Here is an 18,337-nt window from a genome sequence, read left to right on the forward strand (position 1 = left end):
TGAATGCGGTGAGGATGTTTCCAATGATGGGTGAAACTAGAACTAGGGGGCATAATCTTAGAATAAGGGGCTGCTCTTTCAAAACTGAGATGAGGAGAAACTTCTTCACTCAGAGGGTGGTAGGTCTGTGGAATTTGCTGCCCCAGAGAGCTGTGGAAGCTACATCATTAAATAAATTTAAAACAGAAATAGACAGTTTCCTAGAAGTAAGGGGAATTAGGGGTTACGGGGAGCGGGTAGGAAATCGGACATGAGGCTAGGTTCGGATCGGTCATGGCCCTGTGGGTGGCGGAGCGGGCCCAGGGGCCGTGTAGCCTGGTCCTGCTCCTACTTCTTGTGTTCTAATTCTGTGTTAGATTTCAGGAGATGGTTCTATTCACAGGGATTAGTGGAGACCACGGGAACAGGCTGCCAGCTAGGAGTCCTTCAAGAGTAAATTGGGCCTGTTCCTGGCTGGGGTGGAGATCACCTCTTACAGAAGGTAAGTACTGCAGGAAATACAGGGACAGAGTGATCTCCTGGACGAGTTTCGATCGCCTAGATGGGTCGGAGAGGAATTTCCCAGATTTTTTCTTCCAAATTGGCCATTGGGTTTTTTAATCTGGTTTTTCGCCTCTCCCGGGAGATCACATGGGTTCGGGTGGGATGGAGAGTGATAGTAGATTTGAGGTTAGGATCAGATCAGCCATGATCTTATTGAATGGCGGAGCAGGCTCGAGGGGCCGATTGGCCTACTCCTGCTCCTATTTCTTATGTTCTTATGTAACCGCGAAGTGCCTTTGGGTTTTTTGCTATGTCAAAGGTGCTTTATAAAATGTAAGTTGTTACAACTAGCCTTGGTCAAGGATGGGAAAATAGGCCATGGTCTTCACTCCTAATTGCTCTCCAGCAAACGCTGCTCATGTGTGGTGTGTAGATGCCAGGTTCGGCCAGGATTGAGCTAGGCTATGATGAATGAATAGCCCATCAACACTCACCATTAAGGCGGACATTAATAATTGCCACTTGGGCATGGTACTGGAGAGAGACTGCCACCAATGTTACTGTACCCCCAGCAATGTCTTCAGGAAGGGACATAGGAAAAACTGGCAAAACAAACATTTCTATTTCTTCTAAATCTGACTGGTCAAGAAAAGATTAAATGGAAGTACAGTAGTACCACTTCCCAGAACACTCCCTAGAGATGTTATTGCCTCAAGTACTTAACTAATTCAATTTAAAACTCATTTTTAGACATTTCCCAAAAACCGCACTATACAGATGGTCATATGAATTTAAGATTTCTAGACGAGGATATATTTTAAGTCAATTGTGTGTCAAATTCTTGTGACAGTAATTTAGCTACCCACCTTATAAGAAGAGGTATGCAGTGGTCTGCTGCTATTCTTCCTAGCATGCCTATACTAGCCAACTGGTCGGAGAACATCTCTCGATCATCTTCCTGTACTTCACTGATTTCTTCCTCATCACGGGTTGTTACACCATTGGTGGTCTGTATAAATACAAAAAAAGTTAGATATTTGACATTAAATATAAAAGGTGCAAAAATCTTCAATGTAAAGTTCTATGGTAATACTGTACAATTTAAATAACAAATATCAACTGACTTTTTATGCTTCAACTCTACCAGTTATTTTTGCCTCATTGTTCTTATCGGGCAACACACAGGTAACCAATTCACAACCTTTTACTAATGTTACTTTTAAATCATTGCTAAGTGGTGGGGGAAAGCACTAAGTGTGATTTATTTTCACATGGCCCCTTTTTCCTATTCAGTATTTCACTGTGCAGCCTGAATAAGATTTTGAGAGTACAAGCCCATACCTAATCATTCTATGGCTCCGTATGCCACAAGCAGAAACAACTTTCAATGAACATAATTCATGCGTGTGTTTATTTTACTATTATTGGGGAACACTTGTATCCAGAAGAACTGCATGAAGTCTGCAGTCAGCATGAATTTGTATCTTTACTCCTATGTTTTTAAAAACAAGACATTCCCTTTGAGCCCAGTTCTTTCAAAGATTATATACAACAAACCATGTGGAGACTACAACACAAAAGTTTCCAATCTAATGCAGTGATCACTATATTTAAAAAGATTTTGAGATTGAAAAAACATACAAGCCATCGGCTAAGTTAGCTACAGCTAATGGATCAGCACACTGTGTTCAATGTCTGAACCCCTTTTCACCGAACACCATCAACATTGCTGCACAACACATGATATTATAAATTGATCACAGCCATCATCAAGCATGACTCCAATTGCCACTATGTATGTGTACTTAATCTTTTAAAAAGTTACATATTTTACATCAGTCACATCTAGCAACTCAGCTGCATAAAAGGTTCCCTGTCATCCCTTTAAAAAGTTCAGTTATACAGCAACTAATGAGCCAAGACCAGTATTTCCCAGCTGTGATGCAGTTAGCAAATCCTTGTTATACAGCAGACTGAACAATGTTTCACTGGGTAGAAGGCAATGAAATACATGAAAAAATTTTTTTTTTAAATCCAGGTGGTCTAATTAATCCCTTATGTACTTTTAAAATGCAACTTTGCATTAGCCTGGAGTTATACTGCAGCATGTTTGAACTTCAACTGACTTGAAAGGGCCTGTTGGAGAGATCTCACACTGCTTAGCTTTAGTGCACTAGTGCATCAGGACCTGGTACCATGACCACCTGAAACCGGATCACTAACTCAAAAGCAGCAGTATAACTGCACCATATATCATTAAGCTACCATGATCTCATTTTAGCTCATTTTCAACCTTTCTGTCCAGTCAAAAACTACAATGATTATTACAGAATATAAACCAAAATTGTGCATTGTGGGTATAATTTATTCTGGGCAAAAATACAAAGATAAGACATGGTATGCTGCTTACAGCTTAGCTCAATTTACACTCAGCCATGTTCTAAAGGCGAGATGCTTAATGGAGGTTAGCGCTTATGCAGAACTTGCATAAATTACGTTTTTTTCTTTTTCGGAGGGAAAAAGACTGAATAAGAGAATAATTATGGACCTCTCTTTAGCACCTCCTAGTGACCAGTTTACATAGCATTAGCAAAATCCTGGGAATAGGTCTGCCTTTCAGCTAAGGAAGGTATGTGGCAGAGATTGTTGAGGGTGGCTTTTTGAAATAATTTTCTATAATCGGCATTCTCTGGAATAACTAGAGACTGGAACTAGATTAGTTTATCATGCATTTTAATATTCTTCTACAGACAGTAGATTTGCAGTCCCACTACAGACTCACCTGCCTATATTTACTTAAAAATGCACCACATTAAGAAAGGGTGTGGCAGAAGTATTAAGAAGTGCAAAATGTGTGAATGTTTCCCATGCTTCCTATTAAATGGTCAAGATATACCACACTTTTGTGGTTAGGGAAGTTTACATTTTAGCAGAAAAAACATATATCATCTAAAATTAAAGATTAGTCTTACAGCCAGAGCTCTGAATATTCAGGAACTCTTGAGAAAGGCACTGTGTGCACACAGCTACACTACAGCTGACTGTATAGCAAATGTTAACCGTAAGATCACAAGCCAACAATCTTCAGTTTCATATAAATGCTTCATGGATCATAGGGCTAGATACTGAAATCAGTTGTCACAGATAGTTTAAATATATGGGCAGTAAAGTTCAAGATGATAGCCAGGCACCTTTGAAAAGAGGCGAGAGGCAGTTTACATGACATAATGGGTAGTATTAAGACACCCTTGTAATAGCTACCACTAAACCGAATAAAATATTGAGATATGTAAACACTGAAGACATTTATTTGTTAGATAAACAAAACATTACATGATCAGCATGGAGAATCTGATAAACACCTTTATTTATGACGCTAACCCCCCTCGTGACTTAGTCATTTGAGAGTTACTTCATCAGTCTAAGTGCGCAGATATTTTTCATATTAATATCCTTAACAGTCTCCAAATGTAGATAATAACTGTATTGATTGTTGCTTTACTGCATCAACCAGTATTATAGATCGTCCACCTAAACAGTGCATATGGCAATTTAATTTTTGTTTTTAGAGAGAAACTCCAATATATGTGAACATATATTAACCAAGATCAACAAAATGAAAAGACTGAATTCAAAGTTTCAACCGGAAGGACTGACTAGAATGCCAAGATCAGTTTCACAAACATGTCAGGAATCCAAGCAATCTATCTCAGTGAACACCCCAAGTGCACAAAATAACACATACCCAGCAGTGGCCTGGACATTCTTGTATCTAGGAATCCGATTGATCAGACTAGCCTGGGATTTAAAACCCCTCAAAGAATCTGCATTTTTAAATTAAATATCCAGCTGAAACCATATTCGCAATGAGTACATGTCCATTCTAGTCATTACATTAATGATATTGCGTTATACAAGTGTGATACCACTAGAAAGCATTCTTCTGAATATGTTGAAGACAGTCTGCAATGATACATGGTAAGAATCCTGTATGGCTGAATTTATTGCACACACATTGGTCTTCATTTTAGAGGATGCTGCTCATTATAAATGTTAGCAAACTAAGAAAATAGAATCCCCAATGTGAGAAAGGATTATTAATTGAAAATGCCCTGACCAATACTTGTAAACATGTTCACATTATTTGTCAAATTTATTTAGTATGCAGTGATTTTGTTGCATGCAAAAGGAAATATAATATTCTGCAATCATATTTGGTAAATTAATGTGCTCTTTTGGGGGATCCAAGCTTTTAAGTGTGAACATTTTGTTGATGTTAAGGAGACACTGATGCCCAAATAGCAAACATAAGGATACAACAAAAAATATTTTAAAATGAGATTAATCAACAAAATCACAATAATAAAATCATGCACAATATATAATAAAGTCATGTTTCAGTTTGGTCTCAGCTCAGTTGATAGGACAATCATCGGAATCAGAGGTTCAAATCGCACTCCAGGATTTAAGGACATAATCTAAGATGACACTTTAGTGCAGTACTAAGGGAGTGCCAACTTTTGGATGACAAGTAGAGTAAAAGGGTAGTCAAAGGAAGGGTGGAGCCGATTAGGGAATGAAAAGGAAATTTCCATGTGGAGGCAGAGGGCATAGCTGAGGTACTAAATGAGTACTTTGCACAAGAGGATGTTGCCAATGTCACAGTAAAGGAAGAGGGGTTAGAGAAATTGTATAGGATAAAGAGGAGTACTTAAAAGGTTGGCAGCACTTAAAAGTAGGAAAGTCACCCAGTCCAGATGGGGTGCATCCTAGGTTGCTGAGGGAAGGAAGGGAGGAAATAGCAGAGGGTCTGGTCACAATTTTTCAATCCTCCTTGAATCTGGACATACAGGAAACTTTGTGCTATCCGGAGGCGAACCATCCGGCAAGCTCGAGCCACTGGCAAAAATCGGGAGCCGTTTTTTATTCTTTTCGTTTCTTTGCTTTTTTTTTTGAACAGTCAAGCTCTGCAACGTCTGTAGCTAAGCAACAGCTTCAGCTAGAGACGCTACAGAGACACTTGCCGACTGTTTAGAGGACAGGGTTTGTTGATTCATACAATCTCCGTATGTTTCAACATTAGCTCTGGAGTGTACGGCAGTTTTGAGGGAATGGCAGCAGCTCGGTCCCGTCGGTGCCGGATAGCACAAAGTTTCCTGTAGTGCCATTTTATTACCTCTAAAATGAAGACCGATGTGTGTGCAATAAATTCAGCCATACAGGATTCTTACCATGTATCATTGCAGACAGTCTTCAACAGAATCAGAAAAATGCTTTCTAGTGGTATCGCACTTGTGTAACGCAATATCATTTATGTAATGACTAGAATGGACATGTACTCATTACAAATATGGAGGGTTGCAAATGTTCAAAAAAGGAGGGGGTAAATCCAGTAGCTACAGGCCCAGTCAGTGGTAAGGAAACTGCTAGAGACCATATTCTGGGACAAAATTAATGATCACTTGAAAAAACAGGTGTAATAAATGACAGCCAACACAGATTTGTTAACAATTGTGCCTGACAAACTTGATTGAGCTCGTCACAGAATCACAGAATCCCCACAGTGCAGATAGAGGCCATTTTGGCCCATCGAGCCTGCACCGACACATATCCCACCCGATCCCCGTAACCCCTACACCAACACATATCCCACCCTATCCCCGTAACCCCACGCATTTAATCCCCCTAACACTAAGGGTCAATTTATCATAGCCAATCAACCTAACCTGCACATCTTGGGACTGTGGGAGGAAACCGGAGCACCCGGAGTAAACCCACGCAAACACGGGGAGAATGTGCAAACTCCACACAGTTAAATCATACAATCATAGGATGATACAGCATAGAAGGAGGCCATTCGGCCCATCGTGCCTGTGCCCTCTCTTGGAAAGAGCTATCCAATTAGTTCCATTCCTCTGCAAATTTTTCTCCTTCAAGTATTTATCCAATTCCCTTTTGAATGTCATTATTGAATTTGCTTCCACCACCCTTTCAGACAGTGCATTCCAGATCATAACTCACTGCATAGAAAAATTTCTCATCTCGTCTCTGGTTATTTTGCCAATTACCTTAAATCGGTATCCTCTGGTTACTGATCCATCTGCCACTGGAAACAGTTTCTCCTTATTTACTCTATTAAAATCCTTCATGATTTTGAACACCTCTATTAAATTTCCCCTTAACCTTCTCTGCTCCAAGGAGAACAACCCCAGCTTCTCTTGTCTCTCCGCATACCTGAAGTCCCTCATCCTTGGTACCATTCTAATAAATCATCTCTGCACCCTCTAAGGGCTTGACATCCTTCCTAAAGTGTGGTGCCCAGAATTGGACAATACTCCAGCTAGGGCCTAACCAGTGATTTATAAAGGTTTAGCATACCTTACTTGATTTTGTACTCTTATGCCTCATTATAAAACCAAGGATCCCTTAAGCTTTAACAGCCATCTCAACTTGTCATGCCACCTTCAAATAATGGAGAAGGTTGATGAAGGTAATGCAACTGATTATTGTATACATAAACTTTCAAAAGATGTTGAATAAAGTGCCACTTAAAAGACTTGTTAGCAAAATTGAAGCCCATGCCATTAAAGGGGCAGTGCCAGCATGGATATGAAATTGGCTAAGAGAAGTAGAGAGTAGTGGTAAACAGCTGTTTTTCAGACTGGAGGGAAGTATACAGTGGTGTTCCACAGGGGTCAGTATTACAACCACTGCTCTTTGACATATATGAATGACCTGAATTTGGGTATAGGGGCCATAATTTCAATGTCTGCCGATGACACAAAACTTGGAAATGTAGTAAACAGGGAGGAGGATAGTACCAGACTTCAGGAGGACATAGACAAACTGTTGAAATAGGCAGACACATGCCAGATGAAATTTAATGCAGAGAATTGTGAAGTGATGCATTTTGAAAAGAAAAATGAAGAGAGGCAATATAAACTAAATGGTACAATTTTAAGGGGGTGCAGCAACAGCAAGACCTGGGGGTTTACATACACAAATCTTTGATGGTGGCAGGACACGTTGATAAAGCTGTTAAAAAAACACAAATGGAATCCTTGGCTTTATAAATAGAGGCATAGAGTACAAAAGCAAGGAAGTTATGCTAAACCTTTATAAATCACTGGTTAGACTTCAGCTTAAGCACTTTGACCAATTCTGGGCACCACACTTTAGGAAGGATGTCAAGGCCTTCGAGAGGGTGCAGAGGAGATTTACTAGAATTATACCAGGGATGAGGGACTTCAGTTATGTGGAGAGACCAGAGAACTTGGGATTGTTCTTTTTAAAGCAGAGAAGGGTAAGGGGAGATTTAATAGAGGTGTTCACAATGAAGTTTTGATAGTGAATAAGGAGAAACTGTTTCCACTGGTAGAAGGGTCAGTAATCAGAGGGCACCAATTTAAGATAATTGGCAAAAGAACCAGAGGGAAGATGAGAACTTTTTTTTAATAAAAACAGTGAGTTGTTAAGATCTGGAATGCACTGCCTCAAAACGGTGGTGCAAGCCGATTCAAGTTACTTCCAAAAGGGAATTGGATATATACTTGAAAAGGAAACAATTGCAGGGCTATGAGGAAAGAACAGAGGCATGGGGCTAATTGGATAGCTCTTTCAAAGAGCCGGCACAGGCACAATGGGCTGAATGACCTCCTTCTAAGCAGTATGATTCTATGTAAAACAGAGGTTTTACCTGTTCATGTAGACTTGAGAGTTTTGGTTAACATTCCTCTCTCATTCACCACCACTAAAATAAATTAACTGGTTATTCACCTCACTGCGGTTTGTGGAATCTTGCTGTGTGAAAACTGTTGATGCATGTCATTAATTAACTTCACTTCAAAAAAAGTTTTAAGTGCTGAGACATTACTCAGAGATGTGATAAGGCACTATATAAATGCAAGCCTTTCTTTTCCTTTGTCTTATTTCTGAGGCCTACATAAAATTATAACCATCTAGGTATCACGGATTCTTTGAATTAAGTTATCCAAAAATTATCCTTTACAATACAATGAAAAAGCGAATCAGTCACAGATATCATGCCCCTTAATAACCTCTTTGATGTTTCCCCAGTGGCCGAGGGTGCCACATTCAATTCCCAGACAGTCCTGAAGTAGATCAAGGTTCCTCATGATTATCAGAGGAACTCCTGCCCATGTGAAGACATCTGATTAGGACAGGACTGGACTCAGCTGTTATGCCTGCAGAACTACACTACTAACACTAATCATCTAGGCTCATATACGAAAGGTTGCTTGGGCAAGGTAACAGAGGGCTGCTGCTGTCCATGGAAGTAGAACGGAGCAAGAGTTAGCCATATTTAGGAGAGTGGCAAGTAAGTTGAAAACAAGGTCAAAAATTATACGGGTAGAAATTCATGTCGTTGTGCAATACAGGCAGGAATAGTGGGAAGTGGCAGATCCTGCTATATTTTCTAACATGGTCGTTCTAACCAGAAATTTGTCACTTACATAAATTTAATTTAATCAGAGCAAGCTCCCACTTGCAAAGTGGGCCGCATGAGGGAGCACTCACACAACTGACAGGAATTTTAAAATGCTGCATCAGCCATTTATAGCACTGAATTCTTACCTGAACACCAAAGGAAGAGGATTGAAGTTACAATATTCCTGGAAAGTGGAGGGTTCTTACCTTTGCATGTACAGATTCACCAATGCTACCCTTGAAATCGTATTAGATGGAGTAAGGCAAAGGATGGCTGCTCTCTTTGGCATATAAGGCTAGCTTCCTCAGAAAAACATGGTACAAAGTGCATAGCCAGAGAAAACAGATGGGCAAATATAGAAATGGCCAGAGAACCTGGTTCCAAATGAGGAAAGAGATGGAGGACCTCAGGAAAGCTGCCAAAGTAAAGCTGTCCTAGAGCTTCCAACATCAAATAACTGCCCTAAGTATGCAGTCGCAAAATGTTTCCTCATGACTCGTTTATTACTGTCCAATGCAAAGCACTCAGACAGCTTTACAGCTCACTGAATTTAATACTGTGAATGACCATACTACAGCATGATGCAAAATCAAGCTACAACTTACAACTGAAGCTGGTCACGCTGACATCTTAAAGGGACTTTACACACTAATCCTTCTAACACAACCTAGGTGCACGTTCGAGAATTCATCTACAATAGGTTGCAAGGAGAGCACTTGTCACTGTATGTGCTCTTGAAATTTGCAACACCTCAAGACTATTACTCTTTTTGCAAGACAAGATGGCACATAACAAAAGGGAGCAAGCCAGAACTGGAGGATGGCCCTGAAATTTCAAACCCTTGACTCCTTTAGAAGAGGTCACATTAGACATCACAAACTCAGAACACAGAACTGGACAATGGTGAAGCAGAGGTATCCCTCCATCTTAGAACTAGTACAACCCTGCACATTATGTTCCCTCCCCCACACACTTTCACTTGCAAAAGCATCATATACAGCAGACTGAAATGTAAGCATTGATTGAACAGGTGTCTTACAGCTAGCATTACGAAAATGTTCTTTTGTTTTGTAGGCTTGAAAAACAGCCTAGCAGCATAGAATTATCTAGTGCCGCATGTGTCATTGCCACAAGCTGATGCAAGTGCCAACAAAACCACATTGGAAGATGTATAACTGCAGTTAACTCCTCTTCACACCTGGCCAGATTTTGTAACGTATCTTGGACAGACTCAGTTGATTTGACACCTGTAAACGACCCTGCTCAGACAGCAGTTTTCTTCAACACACAGACCTATAAAGTCTGAATCCTAAGATACTGCAATTCAGGAAGGAAGCAAACTAGTCATAGAACAATAAAAATTACGGCACAGAAGGAGGCCATTCGGCCCATCATGTCTGTTCTGGCTGAAAAAGAGCTATCCAGCCTAATCCCACTTTCCAACTCTTGGTCCGTAGCCTTGGAAGTAACGGCACTTCAAGTACATATCCAAATACTTTTTAAATGCAGTTTCTGCCTCTACCACCCTTTCAGGCAATGAGTTCCAGATCCCCACCATCCTCTGGGTGAAAATAGTTCTCAACTTCCCTCTAATCCTTCTACCAATTACGTACTTTAAATCTATGCCCCCTGGTTATTGACCTCTCTAAGGGAAATAGGTTCTTCCTATCCACTCTATCTAGGCTCCTCATAATTTTACACACATCAATTAAGTCTCCCCCTCAGCCTCCTCTGTTAAAGAAAACAACACCAGCCTATCCAATCTTTCCTCAGCTAAAATTCTCCAGTCCTGGCAGCATCCTCATAAATCTCCTCTGTACCCTCTCTTGTGCAATCACATCTTTCCTGTAATGTGGTGACCAGAACTGTATGCAGTACTCTACTGTGGTGTAACTAGTGTTTTATACAGATCAAGCATAACATCCCTGCTCTTATATAGTTCTCCAACAGATCCCTCCTTATCCACTGCCACGACCAATGGCTCCTCCTCACTCTTGCACGGTGACTTAACTACCTGCTCATGCTCACTATCAACATCCTTCAGTGTGGGTGTTGGTACTTTCAACAGTTGCTGACAATGGCATAGGGTTCTGAGAGGTGCTGGGGTTATTGTGTGCACAGTAACCATGCTGCCAGGCTGTTCTTCCAGACCTACAAAGCAGTCTACCACGAGCTCATGGCAACTGCAGTGAAGCTCCCTGCAAATCCTGAGCGCAGTGGGAGTATCTTTCATGAAAGTTCACATTTCTGCTAGACACACTCTGGCTTCAATCTACAAGAGGCTCTCTTGCATCTGTGAAGCACTTTCTACATTCAAAGCACTACAGTATATAAAATCAACTACATTTACTACTGCTACTGAGGGGTCATTTAGAAGTTATGATAAGTTAGGAGTTAGAAGATGTACACAATATATACAAAAGAAAATACTGTGGATGCTGGAAATCTGAAATAAAAACAGAAAATGCTGGAAATACTCAGGTCAGGCAGCATGAGGAGAGACACAGAGTTAACGTTTCAAGTCGATGACCTTTTCCTCAAGCGAGGATGGAACTGGAAAAAGTTAGCGATGCAATAGCTTTTAAGCAAGGCAGGGAAAGAGGGAAGGTGAGCAAAGAACAAAAGGGAAGGTCAGTGATAGGGTGGAAAGCAGGAGTGATTAAATGACAAAAGGGATGATGGTGCAAGGCGAAAGGAGATGATAATATGGGACAAGTAAAGAAACAAAAGATGGGTCTGGAGGAGGTGTAAATGGGAATATCAGAATCATCAGCAACAGCTGCCATCCGAAAAAATGGGGGCAGAGGTTATGATCTGAAACATTGTTGAACTCAATGTTGAGTCCAGAAGGCTGTAAAGTGCCTAATAGAAAGATGAGGTGCTGTTCCTCGAGCTTACATTGAGCTTCATTGAAACAGTATAAAAGGCCGAGGTCAGAGAGTGGGATGGAAAATTAAAATGATAGGCGATCGGAAGCTCGGGGTCACGCTTGCAGACTGAATGGAGATGTACCACAAAGCGTCGTGGGAAGGGGAGTGGGTGTTGGGGGTGATAGAGGACTGGACCAGGGTGTCGCGGAGGGAACCGTCCCTTCGGAATGCTGAAAGGGGAGGGGAAGACGTGTTTGGTGGTGGGATGACGCTGGAGGTGGTGGAAATAGCAGAGGATGATCCGTTGAATGTGGCAGCTGGTGGGGCGGAAGATCTTCCCTCCATGGCCTCCAACCTCATAGTCCCCCAACTCCGCACAGCCCACTTCTACCGCCTTCCCAAGATCCATAAACAGGACTACCCTGGTAGACCCATCATTTCAGCCTGTACTTTCCCCATGGAACTGATTTCTTCCTATCGCGACTCTTATTTTTTTCTCCCCTTGTCCAGTCTCTTCCTACCTACATCTGCAACTCTCCCTCCGCCACTTTAACAGTTTCCAGGCCCTAACCATATCTTTTCCACCATGGATGTCCATTCCCGCTACACCTGCATCCCCACCAAGACAGCCTGAGGGCTCTCCGCTTCTTCCTTGAATGGAGGCCCAACCAGTCCCCATTTACCACCACCCTCCTCCGCCTGGCTGAACTTGTTCTCACATTGAACTTCTCCTTTAACTCCACTCACTTTCTCCAAAAAAAAGGTGTTGCTATGCCTGCCTTTTCGTGGGTAATGTGGAACATTCTTTGTTCCAGTCCTACTCGGGTCCCCTGCCTCACCTCTTTTTCCGGTACACTAATGACTATCAGTGCCATTTCCTGGTCTCGCCCTGAACTAGAAAATTTCATCAGCTTTGCTTCCAAATTCCACCCTTTCCTCGCCTTCATATGGTCCATCTCCGACTCTTCCCTTCCCTTCATCGACTTCTGTCTTCATTTCCGGAAATAGGCTATCAACCAGATCCACTATAAGCCCACTAACTCCCACAGCTACCTTGACTACACCTCCTCCCACCCCACTTCCTGCAAGGGCTGTATTCCATTCTCCCAGTTTCTCCGGCTCCGTCCTATCTGTTCCAACAATGACAGCTTCCATACTACTGCTTCCGATAGGTCTTCCTTTTTCCTCAGCCGAGGATTCCCCTCCACCATGGTTGACAGGGCCCTCAACCGTGTCCATTCCATTTCCCGCACTCGGCTCTCACCCCCTTCCCCTCCCTCCCAGAATCATGATAGGGTTTCACTTGTCCTTCCTCACCTTTCACCCCACCAGCATCTACATTCAACGGATCATCCTCCGCCATTTCCAGCATGATCCCACCACCAAACACATCTTCCCCCTCCCCTTTCAGCATTCCAAAGGACCGCTCCCTCCGCGACACCCTAGTCCACTCCTCTATCGCTCCAAACACCCACTCAACAATGTTTCAGATCATAACCTCTGCCTCCATTTTTTTGGACGGCAGCTGTTGCTGATGATTCTGATATTCCCATTTACACCTCCTCTAGACCCATCTTTTGTTTCTTTACTTGTCCCATAACCATCTCCTTTCGCCTTGCACCATCATCCCTGTTTATCATTTAATCTCTCCTGCCTTCCATCCTATCACAGACCTTCCCTTTTGTTCCTTCCTCCCCTCCCCCCTTTCCCTGCCTCTGCACTTGCTTAAAACCTGTAATATCTTTAACCTTTTCCAGTTCTGACAAAAAGTCATCGACCTGAAACGTTAACTCGGTGTCTCTCTCCACAGATTCTGCCTGACCTGCTGAGTATTTATAGCATTTTCTGTTTTTATTACACAATGGCCCGTATTTTCCAATTGCAGGCCTCCAGTGGGCGGAGGCCCGCGATCTGGAAAAATCTGCGCCCTTACCCGAGGGCTCCCGGGACGTACACACTTTCGATCCTGGGCCTCTCCAAACGCGCAGGGCCCACGTATCCCAGAGGCGCAGGTAGTTCGCAGCGTCCCTGGGATCACGTGGGTCATGGGGAGCCAATCACAGAAGGTAATCTCCCTTCATACATTTGACAGGAAGACCTGTCAAATATATGAATGGAGATCAATGAAAAACATAGTAAAACTTTAAATACATTTTTTTTTTTTTTTAAATCACATTTTTAAAATGGCTTGAAATTACAATAAATTAAGTATTTTAAACAAAATAATTGAAGTAATTTATGGGGCTAAAAATAAACTTACCTTGTTTTTAAAAAAAAAGTATTTTTAAATGATAAATCAGTGGAATTTTTTTTAAAACTTTTTCTACTCTCATCCTGGTAAAAGCAGGCCTTATGCCTGCTTTTACCAGGTGTAAGAATTTTAAGGGTTTTCTGCGGGTGGTGGGTCTCCAAAAAGCGGAACTATCCGCCCGCAGAGGCTGTTCTCCAGGGCAGCCGGAGGATCGGTCAAGACCATTCTTGACAGATCGGAAATGCCGGTTTTCAGCGCATGCCTGAAACCGGCATTTCCGATGTCCCTACGGGTGGGTGCACAGCACGTACAAACCCGTAGGGATCGGAATATCCGGCCCAATATATACACTTCATCTGTCTGTGCAAATGAATGTAAACGATCCCATGGCACAATTTGAACAAGAGTAGGGAGTTCTCCTGTGTTCTGGCCAATACTCATCCCTCAACCAAAATTATCTTGTCATTTAACTTAATGTTATTTGCTGTATGCAAATTGGCAGCCCGGTTTGCCTACACACCTAACTATACTTGAAAAGTAACTGATTAGCTGTGAAGCGCTTGGCGATGTCCTGAGGCCATGAACAGCATTATATAAATGCAATTTCTTTTTTTCATATATTAGCACTAAAGGGAAATACTGTAGAGAAAATACCAACATTGCTGACAAATGGTTCAAAATAGGTGAATAAATTGATTACATTGTATTTGAACTTTATCCAGAGAACTTTCTTTCTGATGCTTGAAAGGCACCAACACAGGAAATGAAGGGCCCTGATGTTAGGGGAGGGATTGAAATTGAAAGTGGCGTTGGAGCCACTTTCTCAGGGCCAGGTGGACAACACGGCTCCTTAAAGCTGAAGGAAAGGACTTAGGTGGATGTCTCTTGGATGAGCACCTGACACACAAGTCTTCCTGCCTTCGTTGGTGTTTCTGCTGCAACACTCTTGGATAGTATCTTGCTCTGGCCTCAATTGTAGGTTGCCTCCTTCTCAATGGCTAGTTAGTATGAACAAACAACTTTCTGACTCCAAGGCGAGAGTGGTACCACTGAGGCAAGATGACACCAATAGATGGAACTTAGGTGGGGAAATCAACCACCACCTGGTACCAGAACTTAAAATAAGGCCGGAGAATGACCCTACCTTGTGCCAGGTTAAATGGAGTCTTTCATCAGTGACCAGGGCATACAGTTCATACACTCTTTACTTTACAGGACTGCCTCCAACAAAATTATGGGAAGAATGATTACTTGCTTTGGATTTGTATGTAGAGCCCTTGGGTAAATTATCACATGAAAATACTGCTCTTAGTGAATGTTGAAGCACATCCCGCCCCGACCTAGCTGATTAGACTCAAACTAAGCACTGAAGGATGACCTCGTCATCAAGATAAACCCACCATGACTTTATAAACAGAATCCAGTGCATTAACTAAGTCATTTAAGAGGTTTTAAGTTTGATGACCTTTTTGTGAAAGTAATCTAATGTTTGATGACACGGACTGCAGCGGTTCAAGGAGGCGGCTCACCACCACCATGGGCAATAACATCCCATGAATGAATAAAAAACCAAGAACTTTCAACTGAAGTCTAGTTTACATCAGTTTACTGTGTGAAAAACAAATGTCTATTGCTAAAAAATAAACAAAGCTCCTCACTTGTGCTGGGTGAAGATATTTAATGATCTACTTTGGCTCTCCAACTCTATTTCAATACCACATCCATCAACAGAAATTCATCAGAAGCACATCATGCAGAATAGTACAAGCTGGAGTCAAAATTAATGATGCACAAGAGGTGATTATTTACTGAAAGATTGAACATGAAAATTGATCTTAAGCTGATCCACAGAGTATCTCCTGTAACACAAAATTAGGCTAGCAAGTTTTGCACACTTGATTTTTCCAGTTAAAAACTACTTGGTGCTTCCCCATATGGCTCAGTTGGTAAAGTTAGTGTGTAACTGAGCCAGACTGCCTACACATTTCCAGGTCTAATTCCTAAAGTGTGCTGTTACCTGATCTCAGGTGGAATAGCAATTGCAGTGGTACATTTGGCTCAGTCCTCCATGATTAGGGAGGTAAACATCACCCCTGTTGCTGTTCATTAACCCTGCTGGAAATTGCATGGCCTAGGTCAAATGAGGACAGGATCATGCTCAGCTGTGATGCCCCAACTCGTCAAATAGCCTGACAAGTCATTTGTTAATGCTCACGTATGAACAATAACTACTGGGTGAGACACTGGAGGGCACCTAGTGCTCATGCAACTGCAGCCCTGCAACCAACACCTTCAGGAGACATGGGAAAAGAATAGGGGGAAAAAAACCAAATAGGCAATGGCAAAGGCAGAATTTCAGTTCAAATACACAGTCTCCTCTACAGTTATTACTGGATGATCTGACACAAAGCACCTCCACACCATTAAAAGTACAGTAACACATTTTTATATGAATCACATTATTTCAAAACACCATTAAAATTCAGGTAATATTGGAGCCCTCAAACAAAACTGGCAACAGAGGGCAAGAACGAAAGATCTGCTTAAAATCTGCTGTTTGAAAAATATAATCCTCTACATCTTTTATACCAGAAGAGGAAAGTGAAGAAAATAAACAAAGCAAACCTTGAAGCAGAACTCACCAAGTTTCTTGTGCCCTCTGGTGCTGCCAAATGGCATTGAATGTAGGAATTAAAAACTTGTACAGCGTGTTGAGTGAAAAACCCTTTATGGAAATGCTTGTTATCTTGCACGAGTGTAAGCCACGACTCGAGGAGTTTGTCGTATGCCTCCATATACACCATGTCATCCTTGTCCAGCTATAAACAGATAAATTGCATCAGTCACACTTCAGTTGAATGGAAAGTAGATATATAGAAGTGAATGAACATCCATTTCTCCAGACAAAAATAGCATTACAAGAACATCTACACATGACTATGCATTTCTGACCACTTCTCAAAGCCCATAGCAAGATCAGTACAGTAAAAAAAAATGTTTTGCTTGAATATTTTTGATCAGAATGTTCCTCTGCAATATCAATGGTCAAAGGGAATTCTTGCTACAACTGTACAGGGCGTTGGTGAGACCACACCTGCAGTACTGTGTACAGTTTTGGTCTCCTTATTTAAGGAAGGATATACTTGCATTGGAGGCAGTTCAGAGAAGGTTCAGTTTATGAGGTTGATTCCAGAGATGAATGGGTTGTCTTATGAAGAAAGGTTGAGCAGGTTGGGCCTATACTCATTGGAGTTTAGAAGAATGAGGGGGGATCTTATTGAAACATATAGGATTCTGAAGGGGCTTGACAGGGTAGATGCAGAGAGGATGTTGCCCCTCGTGGGGGAATCTAGAACTAGGGGGCATAGTTTCAGGATAAGGGGGCACCCTTTTAAATCAGAAATGAGGAGAAATTTCTTCTGAGGGTCGTGAATCTTTGGCATTCTCTTCCCCAGAGAGCTGTGGAGGCTGGGTCATTGAATATATTGAAGGTGGAGATGGACAGATTTTTGAACGATAAGGGAGTCAAGGGTTATGGGGAGCAGGTGGGGAAGTGGAATTGAGGCCAAGATCAGATCAGTCATGATCTTATTGAATGGCGGAGCAGGCTCGAGGGGCCGAATGACCTGCTCCTGCGTCTTATGTTCCCATGATAAAACTACAGACAGAATTGCAGTGCACTGTTAATGCTCACTTATAAAGCATGTGATGCAGAACAAATCCTGAGCACTTTGTACTCCTAAATGAAGTCTGATAATTTAGTCACTGATGAGATATTGTCTGCACAGTTTATACTTTGAGTAGAAACAGAATACAAAAAGCAAAAGTAAACAATGCTCTAAATAAAGCCATCTTACTACAGGAACCATAAGTATTAAGTAAAGATTTCAGAGTTTGCACAGCTTGGATCTTCCATATACTTGAAAGTAGTAAATAGAATTCAATTAATTCATTATGTCACTTTTAGCTTTCCTCTTTCTCCACAGACCCTATTAGAAAGGAAAATATGCTGCAGATATGAACAAGCATGCTTAGGGGTTAAATCCAGGGATTACTAAAACTAACCCACAAGTCTTATTTATAGCAGGATATATTTATTTTACAAATGCCAATAGCAGCTGGAGTGAGAATGCCTTGAAGAAATATTAATCTTTATAGTATAAAGTTAGCATTTATAATTTATTTAATATTGCATTTCTAATATTTTGTTTTGAAAATACTGCAGAATCTAGTTATTACACAATAGGTGTACACATTAAAAAGGTGCAACTAAACTTGCATAAA

At 41.5% G+C, this 18,337-nt stretch overlaps 1 protein-coding gene across 2 annotated transcripts in view; it reads right to left on the minus strand.

Moving 5' to 3' along the window:
- The window catches only part of xpo4 (exportin 4), a 164,442-nt gene that overhangs the window by 52,011 nt on the left and 94,094 nt on the right, over positions 1-18,337 (minus strand). For both annotated transcript variants that reach the window (XM_085999169.1, XM_085999168.1), the window contains exons 10-11: positions 16,696-16,872; positions 1,350-1,492 (exon numbers count right to left, since the gene is read on the minus strand). In XM_085999169.1, the coding sequence (XP_085855295.1) occupies positions 1,350-1,492; positions 16,696-16,872 (320 nt within the window). The remainder of the gene's footprint in view (positions 1-1,349; positions 1,493-16,695; positions 16,873-18,337) is intronic.

The sequence above is a fragment of the Somniosus microcephalus genome, chromosome 10, assembly GCF_052327205.1.
Source record: "Somniosus microcephalus isolate GS21.2 chromosome 10, FLI_Smic_1.0, whole genome shotgun sequence".
In the NCBI taxonomy this organism is placed as follows: domain Eukaryota; kingdom Metazoa; phylum Chordata; class Chondrichthyes; order Squaliformes; family Somniosidae; genus Somniosus; species Somniosus microcephalus.